The 20,828-nt window shown below is 36.8% G+C and overlaps 1 protein-coding gene across 5 annotated transcripts in view; it reads left to right on the top strand.

Moving 5' to 3' along the window:
- Nucleotides 1-983: 983 nt before the first annotated feature.
- LOC129778219 (TLD domain-containing protein 2) overlaps nucleotides 984-20,828 on the top strand; it is a 438,692-nt gene continuing 418,847 nt past the window's right edge. For all 5 annotated transcript variants that reach the window (XM_055784977.1, XM_055784979.1, XM_055784981.1 and 2 more), the window contains exon 1: nucleotides 984-1,601. Coding sequence is in view for 2 of the 5 variants with exons in the window: in XM_055784983.1 (XP_055640958.1) it covers nucleotides 1,600-1,601 (2 nt within the window). In the remaining 3 variants the exon portion in view is untranslated. The remainder of the gene's footprint in view (nucleotides 1,602-20,828) is intronic.

A 20,828-nucleotide genomic window follows, 5' to 3' on the forward strand; every position in this document is an offset into this window, starting at 1 on the left:
TTGGAGCTAACCTTGGAGATAATCGAGTTGAAGATAATTTGACGCTGATAGGAATTGTAATGAAGACATCAAAATTAAGAGCAATATCAGTGACAGATACATCGTCTCTTTCAACAAGAGGAATAAATGTTTGAAAGGTTACCAACTGATATCTCTGATAGAAAGCAACCATTGTTTTAAGCATTGGTTTTCAGCTAAATCCCAGTACAACAGGGCCCTTCTTGTGAACAAAAATAAGAGCGCAATCCTCCAATAATACTAAGAATCCTCTCGATAGAAAGTCCAAGAGAAAGAAATCGTGTGTTATCCTGCTCAAGCAATTTAGCATCATGTTCACCGACGAAATCACAAAAACTCTTCAATTTTTCTACAAGAATCGTGTAAATATGATGATATTTATAAAGTTTTACAACGGAGCTTTCAATGTCGATTGCATGTTGAAGACAGTTGTGTGAAATTCCTGTTATACAACAATGTAAATTTCATACATTCATCAGATGTTCATTCGAATAAAATTATTGAAAATAATGATAAAGAATATAAGAATTTTCTGTATACTTAAAATACGGTACAAATTGATAAAAAGACGAGACTATCAAAATCGGTCGAAAAAACGGTACAGTCCCGTTAAAAACGGTACGTTTGGTCAGCCTAGTTATTCAATTCAACTCACTCTGGTTTGTTAGTTCAAACGTCTATTTTCTTATAAAACACCATGCCATCGGTGCAAAGTATCCTTGGGGAGCATAATACTCTCACCCGCTGGGTAACTCATTCCCGCTGTACCATCTCCAAAGCCAAGAGAACACTCACTGCGGGTGGCCTAGGGGATGAATGGGGACCCATGGTGGTGGACTGTTTTTCTGGAGCGAAGGTCCATCCGAGACACAACGCTCTTCCCGTTTGCACTCTCGCCGTGCTCAACGTTTGGTATTTCTCCCAATTCTCCCAGCTGCCAGATGTTGTTCGTCGAACGTGGTTCAAGTGGCATTCCACCGCTGTCGTAGATACCGTCGGGTTGTCCCAGACTGTGGGTAAGCGTATCTTTTTTCTGCTGTGACATATTATATACATTGGCCTGTTTCCTTCTTGAGAAGAAGAGAGAAAGAGAGAGAACTGAAGGCAGCGCACCACGAGAAACAAGGTGATAGTGGCCAGACAGGAGAATATTTTCCGATTTTCCGGAGGATTTTTCCAGATTTTGCGGTATAACCGTGTTGGATTTCGTGGAGATTTAGTTACGCTGTTGTGCAGATGCCCGTACTTTTAGCAAATTGCAGATTTGTGAATCTCTGATAAATGTCAATTTAAATCGAGTGATAGTGAGATATTGAATAATCGATTGATTTTCTTCGCTAGAAGTGGAAGTGTTCCGTTGATTGGCGAATTTATAGGAAACGCTAAGTGCTATAGGTGTAGTAAATATAATAGCTGCGTTCTGGTTAGTGAATTGAAGTTCATGTGTTGAAAATAAGTTCGTACTGAAGATAGAAAAATCAATTGCTAGTGTCGCAGATAGAACGTGTGGAACCCAACGAACGCATCGAGCGGTGTATTTGTTAAAGGTGCACCTTTAGCAGAGCAGAAAGCGAAATTAAAATGTAAGTTGCAGTAGAAGCCAGTTGATGTGGGGGAACTTCCACTGGAATGCGAATTATGTTTTTCTACGATAATGTCAGAATGAATTAAAGAATATATGTGTATATGCGTTGATAGAAAAGAGAAAGCAGAAAGTGGAATGAGTGTAATTGATCAGCAGAAAAATGCAACCCAGGAGAAAGAGAGGGAGAGAGCTATCAATGGGAGCGACTGGCGTTACACATCGTTTGCGAGAGAATAAGCAGAGTACAAATTAATGATAACATTCTATTCTAAGTGATATGTCACAATATACGCTCAACAACAACAACGCCGCTATGTGAAAGTAAAACACAACATTTTGAATCACACTCAAACAAATGTTTGTAATACGAATCGCGTGTCGAATAACTGGCTGATGCTTCGAAAGCAAATTATGTTTTTTCTGCATTTGACTCTTCATATTTCATATAGCAAAAACAGCCATTCGGTTCTGTAGGACTGAATAAAATTTTGGTTTTGATTGGTAAACATTCTCCTGAAAAGTTGTGTAACATTTTCACCACCCACTGGCGCCTGTCACTCAAGGATATGTTGAGTGTTGCCAGCAACACTGTCAAACTACTAGAGAATTCTCTAATAAATATTCTGTTGAATTGATTGTAATGTGATAATGCCATTAGATTACAAATTCACTCTTTGTACAAATCTCTTTTATTCAACTGTTAACTCCGGAACATTAATACACAGAACAAAAAATAAACATGTATTATCTATCTGGTAAAAACACTGTGGAATCTTTTATAGGAAATATACAGGTTACTCAGCGTAAATATTTTAAGGTGTGATAAAGGTTCACAATAGTGCATATGCATATGAACAAATTGAAGAAAAGTTCTTGTTCGTCTTAAACTGTCTTTTATTCAAAAAGTACTTCAAAAAATTATGTTGCTTCCATTTGAGAGATTAAATTCAGTATAGTACGAAATTGTAAACCATTTCAATTAGTAAGATTGAGTATCATTTAGAAAGTAAAAAATTAGAAGTGGGTTATAACTGCGATATAAACGCAAGGTAGACGTAGGACTGCCGCTCGGTCGATAGTCATTTGTTTGAAATTGCATCTGAAAAAATTATCTATGAATGAATGAAGGAATGGAAGAAAAACTTTCAGTGTGAGTGGATGAGCATAAGTATGGACATAAAATTATTAACATAAAATTCAACTCTTTTGAACTTATTGATGGTTCGCAAGGCTTTGTAAAGCAACTAAAGATGTTTGATACATGATTCACATTTGTTCTCGTGAGAATAAAATTCACAAGGTGCAAACAAACGATTTTTTTTTTCATTGCCACTCCACGTGGAAGCAAAATAGAAACTGAGTGGTTGACCAGTCGAGGCATGCCTCAACCGCAATTCAATCGTGAGTGAAATGAAAGAAGGAAGCTATATTTATAGTGATTTCAATAGTATGCTTTCGAAGCAGTTTTTGAGCTATTGAAAAAAAAAGTTTGGATCAATAAGTAACAATCATACAACTTTTAGCCATTTCATCTCTTGAATAAAGTTAATATCATGAACGAAGTGCAGCCGCCAAAAAAATTAACACCTTTGACGCAACACTCTCATTTTTTAAATTTTCAACTTACACCCGGTACAGACATGAAAGACATAGTCTATGTCACAACTTAAAAGTTAGTGTTTTTTAGGGGTTTTCAAAAGTTTCCTCCCACAAAAATATATGACTCTTGATTGGTTAATTCTAGAACAAATTAAAGCTCTGAAATCGCTCTACAATTTGCTCTTTGGCACTATACTGTTATCTCCTTTTCTTCTGTGGTAATTAAATTTCAAACACACCAAAACCACGTTACTTTTCAAAACTCAGGGCCCTCATTGACCACCTTTGTGTTATTCCAGAATAACTACGTCAGCAGAGCAAGAAAACCATCGGGCTGTCGTGCTGTGAATAGCACATATCAGCTGTCTCCGCTGTCTGGTGGTCTAACTGGATAATGGAAGGACAGAAAGAATACTCTTACGCCTAAATGGCTACTGTGTAATGAACCACATGGTATAGAAATAATTCTCTTGCGCCGAAAAATGGCAACTGTGTAATGTTCTATTTATAGATATGATAACCATGTGACATGTACACGATTAAAATTCGGCTCTGTTACAGCTAACATGCTACTGAGCCAGAAATAAAGTAATGGGATGAAAAAAAAACACGTTACTTGCCAGCGTGGACACTGTGGAGTGGAATTCGTGGTTTTTGAAGTACTTAGTTTTTGACACCGTTTGATATTCATATTTATTTGAATTTTTATGCAATATCGTTTCAAACACTTCTTTATGCATCTTAAATTACAATCATCATACCTTCATATAGATCGTTGTCTAGTAAGAGCGGCCATTCTACCTTTATGTACACAAGTCCATAGTCTTGGTTAAAGTTTGTAACGAAACTCAAGGTTATTCATCCTTAACTGTAAATTCCGTGTCAGATCATGAATTTTCTCGCAAAGATGTAAGCTATAGCGAGTTTAAGCTTGATTTTTGCACAAAATTCATCCTCATGCAGGCTTCGTTGTTCATGAAAAAAACCTTAGAACTTCGTCAAATAAGAAAAGCTTCTTATCACTTGTTTTGATCTCTAGATTTCGTTTCATGAAAAATGCTGTTTGATGGCGCGAATAATACGATAATCTTCTCACAAAAAAGATATCAATCGAATCGATTGTAGAATTTTCATTCGTGTCTTATTTTCTGGAAATAACATCGATGCACAATACATTCTCAAAGACCTATTAAAAGGCATAGTATTCCAAATAGATCCTGATAATTATAGATCTGGTTTCTCAAAAAGACCTGGTTCAGATCGCTTTTCATCACCACGAATGTACAGTCAGAAGTGCAATGAAGTACTTCAGAATCATTTGCTTCTGTTTTTGCATCAAAAACACCGTAACACTTGGGTAATTTGACATCAATTCATAAATTCTCTGCTCTGCGTAGAAACGAGATACACACTACAACATGGCGCAGCTTGATCATAACCACCCCGAATGGATTATTTGAACTGATTGAGAACTGAAGATAACCAGAAACTTATTGTCATTCATGTGGAATTGACGTAAAAAATTTTGTAAAGAAGTGAGAGTTTTTCCATCTGGTTCTATAGTTATGAAACACTGGAATTTAAGTTTTCTGAATATTTCGCACCTGTACACAACAATAAAGTTCAAATGGCCAGTCTTATAAATGGAGATAGCTATTATATCCTACACTACATACTTCAATTCAACTGACTTCTTACATATCTCTGGGAACTCAGAAAAATGGAGTGGTTCTATAGTTATGAAACGCAGTGTAGGAGCTAGGAGCTAAAGATCGATCATAAAACAGTTTTAAACCATTTGCGTAAAGCTGGATTCAAAAACAAGTTCGTTGTTTTTGCGCTATGCGAATTAACATCAAAATATATGGTGGATCGAATTTCCATCTGCGAAGCCATGAACAAGCCACAATTAACGACCCAGAAAGTTCTACTGTGTATTTGGTGGTACTTGAAAGGAACAATTTATCATGAGTTGCTTCCGTATGGTCAAACACTAAATTCAGATCACTACTGTCAAGAAATGGATTGTTTGAAGCTGGTGATTGACGACAAATGACCAGAATTGGCCAACAGAAGAGGTGTTGTGTTCGATCAGGACAACGCAAGGCCACAGTGACTCGCCAAAAACTCCGGGAGATCGATTGGGAAGTTTTAATGCATCCAGCATATAGTCCGGACCTGGCACCAATCGATTAACACCTTTTTTTGTATTGCAAAACTTCCTGAGTGATAAAAAGTTAGGATCAAGAGGAGATTGTGAAAGTGAATCTACCTTTAAAATGACAACAAATTATACAACAAAATGATGCACATTTGACCCAAATCGGACAATCTGAAACATCTTAAATAAAGTTTTGAATTTCACGTAAAAAATGAATTTCTTTCTCCCCAATCTGATATTTTACACTTGCGGAATAAACCTTCTTTTTCTTTTTTTTGCTGTTGCAGATGCTTTCGGTAAATCAAGCTCGCTAATTCGGAGTTTTAATTTTAATTAACTGAATTTTTATCAAATAACTCTATTTCAATTTGTCTCACATATCGATTTAGCATCCTACAATAGTAGGATGGCTTCTCAAGGATATTTACAGATTGAAATAAGCTCATTTGGAAATGAGCCTAGCAGCACTATTATCATTCCATATGTTGTACCAATGCACATAGAAATCAAAACAAACATACATATTTGTCCTTTTTCGTATCTCTCCCTCACAACACGCAGTATCTCAATTTTCACTCTCTTACACCACTACTACGCCCTGTGCTGAGCACAGTATGGGACTCTCATTCTCTCTCAATAATGCTGGCTTCGATTGTTCGAAAACACAAAAATAAAGAAGTTTTCACCCACACCACCCATCCGATGTTTTTTCGCTTTATTGCATTGATTGACAGCGAATCGCAATCATAAGGGAGCTGTGACAGAGAGAAACGTGAACGATTATAAGATAATCAAAACATAGAATAATGTTGAGCAACAAGCGCGATGGCTACGAAGACAGCAACAGGGAAAAAAGCTATGGGACAAAAATCTCCTACTTGTCGATGTAAACAAAAGGGCCATTATTGGTTTAAGCTTGTTGGTAGGAAGAGGAAATCACCCGCCGTGCAACTGGGACCGCTGGGAAGCCCAAGAGAAAGTTAGCGTACATAAAAGGTCGCTTTCATATTGCTTTGCAACATTCAACGGGGAGCGTGGGTGTGAATTTGTCTTAAAGGGTGGCTCTTGGTGAGTGGTTTTCACTATCAGCTAGAAAAAAGAAAACAAAAATCAATTTTCTCATTGTATTGATGGACAGTTTGATTAGTAAGCAATTTCTACAGAAGTGGTACGTCGTTGGGATAATTTTTACTGTGTAGGTCAACAGTACACATACACAAAATGTTAACGAATGAATTTGCGCGAATACTCATCATAATCTTCATCCCATTACGCTCAATAGAGCGAACAGGAAATAATCAAGTCAATTCCACTTTCAAAGCACACGGGACAACCAGGAAACCAGGTTTTTAAGCTGACTCTTTCTCCTGTCCCGATCAAGGTTATTTTTCATTGTCGACTTTCCCCACTCGTGCCTCCCGCAAATGTTACGTCAGCCGCTCTGGTCATGTAAAGCCACAGGGAGGATGGTTTGTCCCTCGACAGTATAGCCGGATGGAGGAAGGCGGAACTCAGCTTCCTGCAATGAGCGCACCCTGTTCTCGGTGAAACTTTCCGCTTCGATAGTCAAGGTCGTGTTTAATAACGTGTGCAGCAAACAACTTAGCCCATCTTCGCGGTTGGAGGCGGTTTAAAAATGAACGAAATGTGGTAGATACGTTGGAAACTAAACTGATAATATTAATGTTTTATTATTTTTTATTAATTTTTTTTTTATTTTTATTAATTAAAATTATAATTTTACTACCAGAATTTTCGCTATTTTGCATTTCTATATAAACTTCATAATAACGAATAATCTTAGTTTTAATACTGTGATGCGGAAGCTATTCATCAAATTAATCTTTTTCTGTTTATTTTATCACCCTATTAATAGTATAGGAGAAGTGTGTAATACGCACCCCCTAAGCGAGAATGGATTTATCTTGACCGTGCTCTTAAAATTTAAGGTAACAACTACGTCAGTACGTAGATTAGTTAACCCTCAGTCATCTGTTATCGTTCTGTATTTTAGATACTGAATAACAAAAGTGCTACGAATTTTATTTTGTAAGGCGCTCAAATTCTAAATTTCCAATCATACGGTGTTAAATGGCCCAGCAGAAATATAATATGCCCATGAGTTGTTTCTCTCAGAGACTATAAAGCTCAGAGAAACAGCTTGTATGAATGAGAGATCCCATCAATATATTCACTTCATGCCCACCAGTGACCGTTTCTCCGGTGAGCGTGTTCTCCCAGTATTCGTGCATTAATTCTCCAGTCCGCGCTCTTTTTTTCCTACATTCTCTTAGCACATAATAAAGATGCCAGATGTGAAGACATGTTTTCGTTTAGAAGACATTTAATTTTGTGAAAACATACTAAGGCCATTTCAAAGTATTTGAAAACAATTGATTTTGTGATTTATCGAACATGATTTAGAAATATCATGATGGTTTGCTAATTTTTGTTCATTATGATTACATTTGAAGACATTTATTCGTGTCATGCAGAGATATTTGAGAAAATCATCTGGCATCCCTCACATACAAGCTATTTCTCAAGCGTGAGAATGTTATCCGGCCGGAAGCGAGCGAATTGCCCCGATCGAGGGTATGCCGTACTGCCCGATGGTAAGCTGATGCGTAAAATATCAAATTGAAAAGGAAATGTATCCTTTCTTACCATTTTCTTCATCTGAGATATTCACTGGGAACTCGACTCAATAAATATGACCCACAGTTTTCGCCTTTGAATCGGTTTCAAGCAACAAAAACCTTATAGAAATGATGTAGAAAATTACATCGAAAATCGCTTCCGAAGAAAATTATTTTTCTTATTTTTTTCAAACATGTTACAAATGTAAAACTTGCATGGTGGGATTCTATCATTGCCTAGCACGATTGACTGTATCTAATGCATTTCTATTCTTGCTGGTTTACGAGAAAATCAGGCGGGTCAAATTGCCCGGCAGGCGCGTTTTAGACACATCTCCTCTACTTGTATTGAGTGTAGCTGAAAATAATTGTGTAGAGGCTATTTTGAAATATGTTCTTTCGACTTATTCTCATTTCAAATTTTATATACGGTGTATACGGAATAGCTGGTGTCGCTACATTCGATACATATAAATTCACCTTTGGTTTTTTGATGTAGGACTACCTATTTAATTTCTGTAAGGTGGTGTAAGTTCAAAATTATGAAAATGTGTGCGATGCATTCGGGGTGTAAGGATTTGATCATGAATAATGCCGTTTTGGCTCATATTCCGAACAGTCTCAAATTCCGAACACTTCATTTTTAAATGTAAATTTACTAAACTTTTATGTTATTTATAATTGAATAATGAAAACACAGACATTTTTGTAGGCATAGGTTTCATTTTGCCATCATTTACAGGTATCGATACATTTGCATGTATCGATACAGTTCATTTTTCAGTTTTTTGTGGTTTTTCAACTATTTTGTTTGTTGTTTTTATGTTAAGTTCTAGAGAATGAATGAACCTACAATAAATGGGTGAAAAAAATGATTTTTTATGCAGAAATCTTCATTAAAATTTATATTGAAGTAGTGTTCGGAATATGAATCAAGTTTCTACGCATGATTTAAATTCTGAACACTTTATTTTCAAAAGTAATTTTACTGAACTTTAATGTTATAAATAATTGAATAATCAAAATCCTGAAATTCATTGAGTAATACCCTTCATTTTAACATCATTTACAGGTATCGATACAGCCTATAATTTATAATATTAAGCATTTGCATAAAAGTGACAGTTAAAACCAATGACAAAATGTTTGCGTTTGCAAATTCTGTAAAAAATAAGCATCGTTAATTTTTCAGTCTTTGTAGTTTTTTCAACTATTTTGTTTGTTGTATTTATGTTGAGTGCTAGAAATGGTAATAATCTACAATAAATGGATGAAATAAAATGATATTTTATGCAGAAATCTTCATTAAAACTAGTGTTCGGAATATGAATCAAGTTTCTACGCATGCTTCAAATTGCGAACACTTCATTTTTGAATGTGAATTTACTGAACTTTAATGTTATAAATAAATAAATAATTTTATATTCAAAATATTCCTGATATTCTTTGGGTTATAGACTTCATTTTAACATCATTTGCAGGTATCGATACCGATATTGCGCCCTTGGACACGAAACCATGAAAACTATAAGAAACAAATACAATCAATAAATACAAAAGCAAAATCCATTTTTTGTGTGAGCAGAAATTGAAATTGAAACTAATTGATTTCAATTAGATATATCGATCATATAAATCGGTTTAGTTGTTTCAAAGTTATGATTTTTTTTAAATTGCATTTTTGCTGTTCGGAATTTGAGACAAAAGTGTTCGGAATGTGAGTCAGTGACAAAAATGGTGTTCGGAATTTGAGACAAAAGTGATTAAACATATTTTTAGTTTTTCACCATGAATATGTATTTGTAAATCAATTTTCTTGTAGTCAAATGAAAAAAAGGCTCTATTGTATCCAACAATCATATTAATTTCGCGATAGAGTACCATTTTGAGCAATGAGACACTGTTTAATGGCCTTGATGGCTTAAGTGTTCGGAATATGAGACAAAACGGTAGTATGATGATATCTTCATTCGAAAGATAAAAGGAGTATGAATGATGTTTATCAACAAACCTTTTGATCCCAAAAATAGCTCAAAAACTGCTCTGAAAGCAATCTATCATTTCTGCGCTCGACCATGTCAATCCTATACCTAATACAGTGCTTGTCAATAACTCTCAAACCCTTTCACTTCTTTGCGTTTGATATGATTTGTGTAGTACACGATGTTTACCATCCCCAATAGACGAAAATATTTGTTTGAATATTTCTAATCATTGTGATTCGTCTAGGAAAAGGGACAAAAAAGCCACATTATAAAAATTGGGTTCGCTCTGGCCAACCTCGCTTTCTATTTCGTTATCGTGTTGAACGAACGTGTATAATATTTTGCTTCAGAATTTATTCTCTAGAATGTGCACAAACAAGTATTTATCTTTACTGTAGTAGCTTGTATTTACGCACAAGAGCAAAGCAGACGAGAAATATTAACTAGGCGAGTATAAAAATAATGTAGCCTTCATTTCTAACCCTGTTTCAATCAGCGAGAAACCAACACATAGGTTTTACTCGAAGGGAAAATAACTTTTATCACTATTCATAAATTATTTGCCCACTATTCTCAAATATTGTATGATACACATAGTTGGTGGTGATGTTCAGCTATACTTTCGCTCTCTCGACTGCGGCGAAGGAATGGCTCGGTAAATTAACTCTTTGTGGTCGTTTGTCTGCTCTCATCCACCACAGCAAGAAACTATGCTAATCTTATATTTTACTCAACCAAGTATAAGTTTATGCTTTTTCTAAATGAAGCTTGATGTCTAGTGAACCTGTTCACGTATCAATACGATGCTGCTATGAGTGATAGATCACGGTACTCAGTATCAAACAAAGTGGTCACCCACACAAGACAACGAACAGTGCGTTGAATGCATAGGAATGCGGGACGAAATTCATAACAGCAGAATCTAGCCATTGTAACACTTTGGTGTGTGGTATAAGGTTGTTCATAAGTATCAGAACTACTGATTGCATAAATGTCCCATTCTATTTGAATAATCGCATATGTGTCTCAAGCGACAAAATTTTGTTAATATGGAAATATCACATTAAAATACATTGTTAAGTTAATACATATATTAAGTTCACAAGAAAAAAATAAAAATTTTTTTTTCATGATCTTGCCTAAATTTAATACGACCGCAAAGGGTCAACTCTGATCTTGAGAACGTCTGATGTTGGTCGGTACGTAACCTACACCCTATGAACATTTTCAAAACAAAAGTTATGTTTATAAGTAGGCATCAGAGAGCACATTCAATATGTTGACAAAGTTTCCAACCTGGGAGTTGATTTTCAGTATGATCTGGAATTGGATGCTCATATTTATACACAGTGCTCAAAAATCTATGCTGGCCTGCGCCAATTGAGGCTTACTGCAATTATGTTGTCTACTACGGTTGAAATAAGACTATTTAAATCTATACTTCTATCCTACTTCACTTACGTTTTGGAACTATAATAATATCGAATGCCTCTGTAGCTGCTCTCGAGAGATTGAGGATTGCGCTAAATGGGTGTGTTTGATGGATTTTCGGTATTAGTACGTTTTCTCTAGTTTCTTATCTTCACCATCAGCTAGAGGGATGTTCTATTCATAATTTACTTTAAATACGATACATAATCTTTCTATTTAGGATAATCCACCATGGTCTCCTTCATCTCCTTAAAAAGCTCACTACTTTTAGAGGCACGCGAACCGGAAACTTTGTTCCGCCACAAGTAAATACCTTTGTACATACATTTTAGAGACACATTCGTCGAGCGAGCGATTATTCTTTGGAACCAGCTATCAGCTGTCATTAAAATCATTCGTTCAAGCGGACGGTTCAAGCGAGAGTGTATAGACTGACTAGAGGACGAAATTAGGAATTATAAATTTAAAAGAAAATAGTTATTCACTTAATTTGGATCAAACATTCAAGATGCGCTTGTATAGAATCCAATTGCAGAATTTAAAAAGGAGAAGTCCTTACTCTGCAAGTATATATGAATAAATAAAATGAAACGAAATTAATCTAAGAGGAGAAAATGAATCGCTTCAGAGAGTAGGTATTGTGTTTTGAATGAAAGATGTTCAATTTCGTTCGTTTTTAATTGAAATAATAGCTCAAAATAGCCACTTCAGAAGGGGAAGGCAAAGAGGTATTAGCGCTCAAAACCTTGTGCCTCCAATGTAACGATCTCGTTTTCTAAACTATGGACTCACACCCCGGTACAGAAATGAAAAACCCTATTATTTCCCTATTTTCGGCCAGAAGAGGGCACCTGTGAATTAATGGATGTGTTCGTACTTATTGATTATTTCTTCCGATCGTTCTTTTGATCTTCGTAAATTCGAGTATTGTTTTGGGTTGAAAGTTGCGTCAAAGTGCAGCAGATTTCAAGCCGGATGTGAGAAGGGTTTTTTTCCAGTGGTGAGAGATGTATTTTTCGGTAAATATTGAAGGTAAAAATTTGCTCCGTAGCGGCCGCTGCCGTTACTATGCAACCGTTTCGGTTCCGTTTTTCTGTTTCCGTTCTGCGAAAGGTTCGATACTGTTTATTTATTTATTTATTTTGGCTTAACGTATTTTACAACATGGCCTAATTCACTATTTTTCTTCAATTAACTCGGTTCTTGGCTATTCTTCTCCAATTCCGTGGGCACCCCGTGCTCACCATGTTTAACCACCTTGCTCGTTACGCTCCTAGTCGTCTCGTACCAGCCGGTTTCCCCATGAACACAATTTTTGCAGGATAGTTGTCCGACATTCTTGCAACATGTCCTGCCCTGTGTATCCTTCAAGCTTTGATCACTTTCTAGATGCTGGGTTCGCCAGTGTGTTGCGTGAGCTCGTGGTTCATCCTTCGCCTCCATACGCCCTCCTCCCGTACACCGCCGAAGATGGTTCTTAACACTCGTCGTTCAAAGACTCCAAGTGCTCGTCCTCTTCGAGTATTGTCCAAGTTTCGTGCCCTTAGAGGACAACCGGTCTTATGAGCGTTTTGTACAGGGAACATTTCGTACGATTGCTAAGTCTGTTAGACCTTAAGTGTTTGTGGAGTCCATAGTAGGTACGATTCTCATTGATAATGCGTCTCTGGATCTCGCGGCTGGTATCATTGTCAGACGTTACCATTGAGCCAAGCTAGACAAATTCGTCCACTACTTCGAACTCATCACCGTCGATCATTACACTACCACCTAATTGGGTCCTGTCGTGCTTGGATCCGGAAGCCAGTATTTATTTGGTTTTAGACGCATTGATTTTCAGTCCAATTCTCTCTGCTTCGTGCTTAAGTCTGGTGTAATGTTCAGCTACCGTCTCGAATGTTCTGCCGACAATGACAATGTCACGCAAGTTAAACGCCGTTCGTCTCACAACACTCTCTAGCGCAATGTTGAACAGCAAACGATAGAGACCATCACCTTGTCGAAACACCCTGCGGGACTCTAATGAATCTGATAATCCGCCCGATATTCGCACACAGCACTGTATTCCATCCATCGCAGTCTTAACCAGTCTCGTCAGTTTCACGGGGAAGCCGTTTTCGTCAATGATTCTCCATAGCTCTTTTCGTGTTATTGAATGATTTGTGAATTGTGTAATCTGTCCTCATTATTAAAATGTGAGAAGCTGCACTGTGAGAACTACTGTGCAATTACGATCCTGAATGTGGCTCCCAGAAAACTATTTCCCGAAGGAATAATCGACAAATACAAATATTGGGTTGGGGAATAAGTTCATAGCGTAGCTTTTATTTAAACAAAGAACAATAATTATATCAATAAGTTAATGAATTATATATTCGCCGCAGTTATTTTTTTCCGCCAATTCACGACTGGTTTGGCGACCGTTCTCCTTCAAGAGTGATTTGGGACATTCTTCATCGAAGTCGCCATTTTTGAACTTTTCAAATCATTTCCGTGCTTCTCCATACTTCTCCATACACGTCGCAAAGGTCCCGGGCTGCTTCGGCAGCTTTTTGAACTCTATGAAAAGCAAAGAAGAGCAGGTGTCGAAAATGTTGATTTTTACCTCCTGGGTATTCAATTTCTAAGCCTCAAAACTATTAAAAAATTAAATAACTCAAAAATTCAATTAACATAATATAGTTTTGTAGAGTAGAAAGAGTTCTATTGAATGAATACTTATCTTTTTCCAAACAGCGAACAAATTTCAAAATAAAAGGAATATAAAAACGTTATGAACTTATTCCCCAACCCAATAATTCACGAAAATATTCCGTATGTAAAGTATTTGTTCCGTTTGGTAACTGAAAGAAGGAACAAGAAACAAGATTCCTACGGGTCAAATAAAATGAAAATGATTGCGAAAACATCATTTAATTCTTTCACATGAAAACAACAAGAGGTGAGTTATATATGTCACACCTAACAAACCGGGGATTCGGGTTGGATTCCCGTTCTGGACGAGGGGATTTGTCGTCAAAAAAAAATCATTCGACTTCCACTTTGGTCACGCGTATTCTAGAGCTTGTCACTCAGAATTAACTGGTTGGCGGACCTGAAAACGTATCGATGGATGGCTTTGTAGAAGACACTGAAGTTAGTCAATGCGTGATTAATTCTCGTTCTTGTGATAACAATAAATTAGGTTTGTGTCCTTATTGCCAGTATGTATCTCTTCTTCTAGTCATTTATTGTCGTCACAGATGATTTTATTTTTGTTCCACCACTACCATTATATCTTTCTAAACGTATGAAATCAACAGCACAAACTCTCTGCACTTAATGGTATGAAATCAACGATGTAGAGAACCCATGTGAGCTTCTGCCACAATCTACTCAAAGCTTTCGTAAACATTCAACATTAGCACTGTTACTTTCATGAAACAAGGCGGTTTCTTTGATATGATGGAATATTCTCTAGCCCATATAAAAATTCGTATTCTCCGCTGTCGAATTCAAAGCCATAGGCCTTTTTCCTACCCAATAGGTATCGAATTATAACTACTTCGTTCTTCGTTAGAGGCTCCGTTCAGAACGGTAGCAAAAAAAAAACGGGATTGGAAGAAGAATAGCATAGTGCTTTGGCGAGCGAGCAAGAACATTCTCCAGTCATTGCACAATCATAACATAACAATAATGATTTCCGAGCAGGCACCCGTTTATATCTAGATTTGCGTGATTTCAATAGCCTGTTTTCAAAGCAATTTTCAAGGTAATGAAACTAGTTTTCGGGTCAATAAGTAAAAATTATATAGCCCTTAGACATTTTATCCTTGGAAAGAGGTGATTATCATACCACTTCGTTTAACCGGCAGGAGTTATTAACGCTTAAAACGTTGCATCTCCAACGTAACGCTCTCGTTTCCGAAACCTTGAACTTACATCCCCGTGCAGAAATGAAGAACGTAGTCCTACGTCAAAACACACTGGTCGGTATTCTGCGCCGTAAATCGGACATCAATAACAATCGTTTCGTGCAAATCCAGTAACGGAATATCATCCATTCTTTCCCTTTTGTATCGCTGTGTGATAAGCGTTAGGAATGAATGATGTCTGCTCTCTAGCTGGTTTGAGACTATGATTTCAAATCGCGAATGGTTTATTTATACCGAATAAGTTGGAGAAGGTGCTCCCGTGGCCGAGTGGTTAGCGTCATGTCGGAGATTCGGGTTCGATTCCCGTTCTGGTTGGGGTAATTTTTCGTAAAAAAAATTTTGAGAATCACTTTTCGCAGAAGGCGTTCTGGAAATCGCAGAAGGCGTTCTGGAAATTGGACATGTCGTCGTTGACGAAGAAAAGGCAATTTTCCAATCCTGTCATTCTTCGTTCGATAATAGGTCCAACGCTTCATTGACTAATCTGTTGAGAACTGAATTGTTTTGTCACTGCGAGAATTTAATTTCACAGCGTACCGTCTTACCCATAGTTGGGTGTTCGTTTTATGTTTCCCACAATCGATATCGAAGCTTACAACAAAGTCAATTTGTGCTCGAAGTTTCTGATTAAACGACATAAAATAAAACTTATTCCACTGCCGGGAGAATATACCGAGAATAAGGAGCGGAAAAAACTTACAATCCAGGGTATCGATCGAATCGTCGGAATCCTTGAGAATGTTTTGTCCTGTTTTCGGGAGGCATTCGATAGCACAACGATGACCGTGAATAAAATACGAAATCTATCATATTCGAATGGCGGACTGGGCCTCTTCACGGTTATTACGCCACTAACATTGTACTCTTCATCACTCTTGAAAAAAAATACAGCTTTGAAGAACGATGTACATATTATTCACTCTCCTCCTCCGCAGAGAATCATCACAGACAGAGTTCGTTTCCACAAAGCAGAGCACATTGAAAGAGGTGTCAGTCTCTTTTCGCGCCTCGGTTTGCCCGCAAAAACCCCAACCAACGGCCCGAAGCGAACAAATTTGCGTCGTAAATGTACATTCCTGGAATCTGTTGTCCTTCAGCAAAGCTCCCTGGAGACGAAACAAAGCCGTCGCGAATCCTTCGAATCTTTGCTCGGGATTTCGCTGTGAGCGATTTTGTTATACGGCACGGACGAAGAGGATTTGCTTGCTGAGGAGAGATCCGAAGGGATCTGGAGGAAATTCCATTTCATGCTGTTGTCGTTGCTGTCATCGGCCGGAACGCGTGGTTTCATCAATGTGTGTTTTCAGCCGGGCGCGTTAGGAATGCAAACCAGACTTATATATATCTGTAATATAAATATTGTGGTTGTAATATAAATATAGTTATTTAACCATTTACACACATCACATTATAGTATTTTACGTGCCTCCGCCTGATTTTGTTTTCCCGAGAATTGAGTTCTAAAACCATGAATTTACAGGGCATTGTGATGCGACAGGTTATTTCACCACCGACAAGCAGAATAGCATCTTCACTCCTCCGTCGGTGGCAGCAAAAAAGTGTGAAATGGACCCATAAAACTCAAACAGACGCAAAATGAGTTTCGTTCGTTACGTCGTCTGCTGAAAAGGTTTGTTTTTTTTCCTCCATCCTGAAGCTCGAAAGGTTCTTTGTTGTGGAAGCTGAGCAAAAAAAAGGGTTGACCTTAGCTCGGTTTGACCCATCTCAGGCTTTCCACCGAGTTCGCGGATCGGTCAGGATCATGAAAAACGACAAATAAAAAGCTGATGGTGTTTGTGCGCGCCCTATGTCAAATTTAAATGAACATCCGTTCCCATCAACTTGTCGCTGGTTATCCTTACGCCTCCAATTGGTGGCTTTTTATTTGCCATTCCGCGCGTTTGTTACGAGAGGATTGTAATAAAATTACACGTAGTCTCAGTGTTTAATTTGGAAGGTGCAAACGTAAACGGAATCGGTAATATATGTGCAGGGAATGAAAAATATTCTTCATTTGTGCCGTTTTCCAAGGAAAATATTACGTGTATTTCATTTGATGTAAATTTTTGAAACTATTTGTTTGAACTGACGATACATTCCCAAATTTGTCGTCCTCAACAATTTTTCGTCAACTAAAGCTATTCCGTCTCATTTCTGGCTATAAGGGCCTGGCTGGGTAAAGAAATAAAAAGTGCAACCAAACCAAATCACCAGCTCTATGGAAAATATTGTATAGGGCAAATCAGCCACTCCATGCCAAACCGATATAGCGGTTCTCAGATTTCCACGAAAAGTGGTAGTTTTGTTCTTTATCGCGAAATATTAGACCCGTATTTTTCTATTTTTTCATTAAGGTGACCATTTTCATTTTAGGGTGGTCCGAAAAATGATTTTTTCCACTTTTTCACGAAAATTACATTTTTCAAAAATTCATAACTTGTGAACCACTGAACCGATTTAGATGATCGATATATCTAATTGAAACCAATAAGCAATAAGCTTTCATAAAAAATATTGAAGCGAAAAAATGGATTTTATTTTCGTAATTATTGATTGTAGTCGTTTTTTATTGTTTTCATAGCTTTGGACTAGAGGGCGCTATATTTTTATATATTTTTCTTGAAAGCTAAGGATTTTTTACATAACATTTCTTGATATCAGAAATGCTATTTTTCTCGTTTTCGAGATATGATTTTTTAAAATTATCCAGTGGTCCGAAAAATTATTTTTTCCCTTTTATCCAAAAATGACTTTTTGTAAAAATTTATAACATTTGAACTACTGAACCGACATATTAAATTGAAGCCAATACGCTAATCTGCTTTGAAAAAATATCACACTTGCGGTAAGATTGGATTCTAGTCGCATAGTTCTAATCTAGTCACATAGGAATATTGAACGAAGATGTAAACATGTTAAATTTGCAAAATAATAACTCAAAAACGAAAAATAACACCTCTTTGATTCTCGGATATATTATGTAAAAATACCTCAGCTTTTCAGAAAAATATAAAACGGTATAGCGCCCACTATCTTTAACCGAGAAAACTATGAAAAAACTCGAAACAAAATCGAAAGTCCAAATTTTCCGAAAACATAATATTTTTTCAAAAAAAAACTCATAAGCTTCAATATGATATATCGATCATCTGAATTGGTCCAGTAACAGTTTGGCTGAAAAGTTCAAAAAGTTGACGTCTAGATGGCGTCTCTTGCAAAAATCCACTTGACTATCACAAAGCACCATCTCTCAATGGATACGTGTCAAAATTTGACAGCAATCGGTCGATTGGTTCGTGAGTTACAGCATTGAGAGTGAAGCAACTTTTGTTATTGTGAAAAAAATTAAAAAAAATCATTCAATGAAAACGATGGTAAAATTGCATGAATTGGGCTTCGAATTGCTTCCGCATCCACCGTATTCTCCAGATCTAGCCCCCAGTAACTATTTTCTGTTTGCAGACCTGAAGAGAATGCTCGCTGGCAAGAAATTAAAGACCGATGATGAAGTGATTACCGAAACTGAGGCCTATTTTGGAAAAACCGAAAGAGTACTATGAAGGCAATTATGTTGATTAATAAAATAAATTGAATTTTTCAAAATAAAAATAGTTTTACTGTGTTTCCATATAAACTTCTCAGCCGAACTGTTAGTTCAAAGGTAAAGAATTCTTATAGTGGGAAAAAAGAAGGAAATTTTTTTTTTCGAACCATCGGTTAACTTTGAAAAATTATATCTCAAAAACAAAAACAAAATAGCATCTTTGATATCGAAATATGTTATATAAAAATATAAAAATATATAGCGCCCTGTAGTCCAAAGGCATTAAAACAATAAAAAAACGACTACAATAAAAAATTACAAAAATAAAATCCATTTTTTTGCAAGTTCAATATTTTTTATGAAAGCTTATTGGTTTCAATTAGATACATCGATCATCTAAATCGATTCAGTAGTTCAAAAGATATGAATTTTTGAAAAAAGTCATTTTTGGGAAATAGTGAAAAAAATTGATTTTTCGGACTTCCCTAAAATGAAAATGGGCACCCTAATAAAAAAAATAAAAAAATACGTTTCTAACGTTTTGCAATAAAGAACAAAATTACCACTTTTGACGAAAATCTGAGATTCACTATATCGATTTGGCATGGAATGGCTTTTAAAACATGTCGAAATTTTGAATTTATTTGGGTGGTTAGAGTTTCTGTACTGCTCAAATTTGTATTTAAATGCGTTCCTACGCCTTTTATACATATGTGTGCTGTTTTTAGAATCTAGGAGTGTTGCGGGTTACTTTTTTTCCTATTTCCATATTTTGATTTATTTTTTTAGAATTTTGAAACCCAGCATTGGTCTGATTTATATTTAAATGTGTTCGTATGTGTTTTTTTATATTTGTGATTTGGGGACTCATTTTATACAGTCTCTAGTTATATGATATTTAATTTATTTGTTCACAAACTACAGGTGTTTAAGTGTCGTTACCTGAGCATTCGTATAGAAAATGGGAAAAGAGGTATATCGTATTTTGATCAAACATTGTTTTTGATGGGGAAACTCCTGAACAATCAATGCAGTGGTTGACGAAATGTTATTCCATTTCTGCTCCTTCGAGAACAACGGTGAATTCAAAATGGGCTGTATAAGCACCGCAGATGCACCTCGCTCTGGAAAGCCAAAAGAGGCTATGAGTCCAGAAATCGTAAAACAAGTGCATCGATTCGTTTTCGACGATCGTAAAGTGAAATTACGCGAGTCAGCAGACTCCGTAAACATTTCAATAGAACGGGTGCGATACATTTAGCACGACATTTTGGACATGAAAAAGGTATCCGCGCGGGTTGTATCCCATTCACCCGAAACACGTTTACCCGAAACTAATTTATCCGAATGTAACACATACCCGAATGACATTCACCCAAATACAACAAATACTCGAATGCAACATATGGACATTTACCCGAATACAACAAATACCCGCATAAAGGGTGTGTCACATCAAATTGCATCACGGAAAAAACGCTGTAGAAATTCGCCCAGTAGACCGATCCTTGTGAAAATTTTAGACAGTAAAATAAAAACTATTAAACAACTTTTGGCATTTTCTTTTTATTCATACTTCGAGCCCAAGCCCGTATGCTCGTACCTTCCTCTTTACCCCGTCCATAAGGTTCTGTACAACGTCAGGTTGTAGTTTTTTTTTAACAGAAATCCATTTTCTCTTGAAGTCCGCCTCCGATTTGACAACTTTTGGGTTCTTCCGGAGGGCCTGCTTCATAATCGCCCAATATTTCTCTATTGGGCGAAGCTCCGGCGCGTTGGGCGGGTTCATTTCCTTTGGCACGAAGGTGACCCCGTTGACTTCGTACCACTCCAACACGTCCTTTGAATAGTGGCACGAAGCGAGATCCGGCCAGAAGATGGTCGGGCCCTCGTGCTGCTTCAATAGTGGTAGTAAGCGTTCTGTAGGCACTCCTGCCCGTAAACCTGCCCGT

Source organism: Toxorhynchites rutilus, chromosome 3 (genome assembly GCF_029784135.1).
Source record: "Toxorhynchites rutilus septentrionalis strain SRP chromosome 3, ASM2978413v1, whole genome shotgun sequence".
In the NCBI taxonomy this organism is placed as follows: domain Eukaryota; kingdom Metazoa; phylum Arthropoda; class Insecta; order Diptera; family Culicidae; genus Toxorhynchites; species Toxorhynchites rutilus.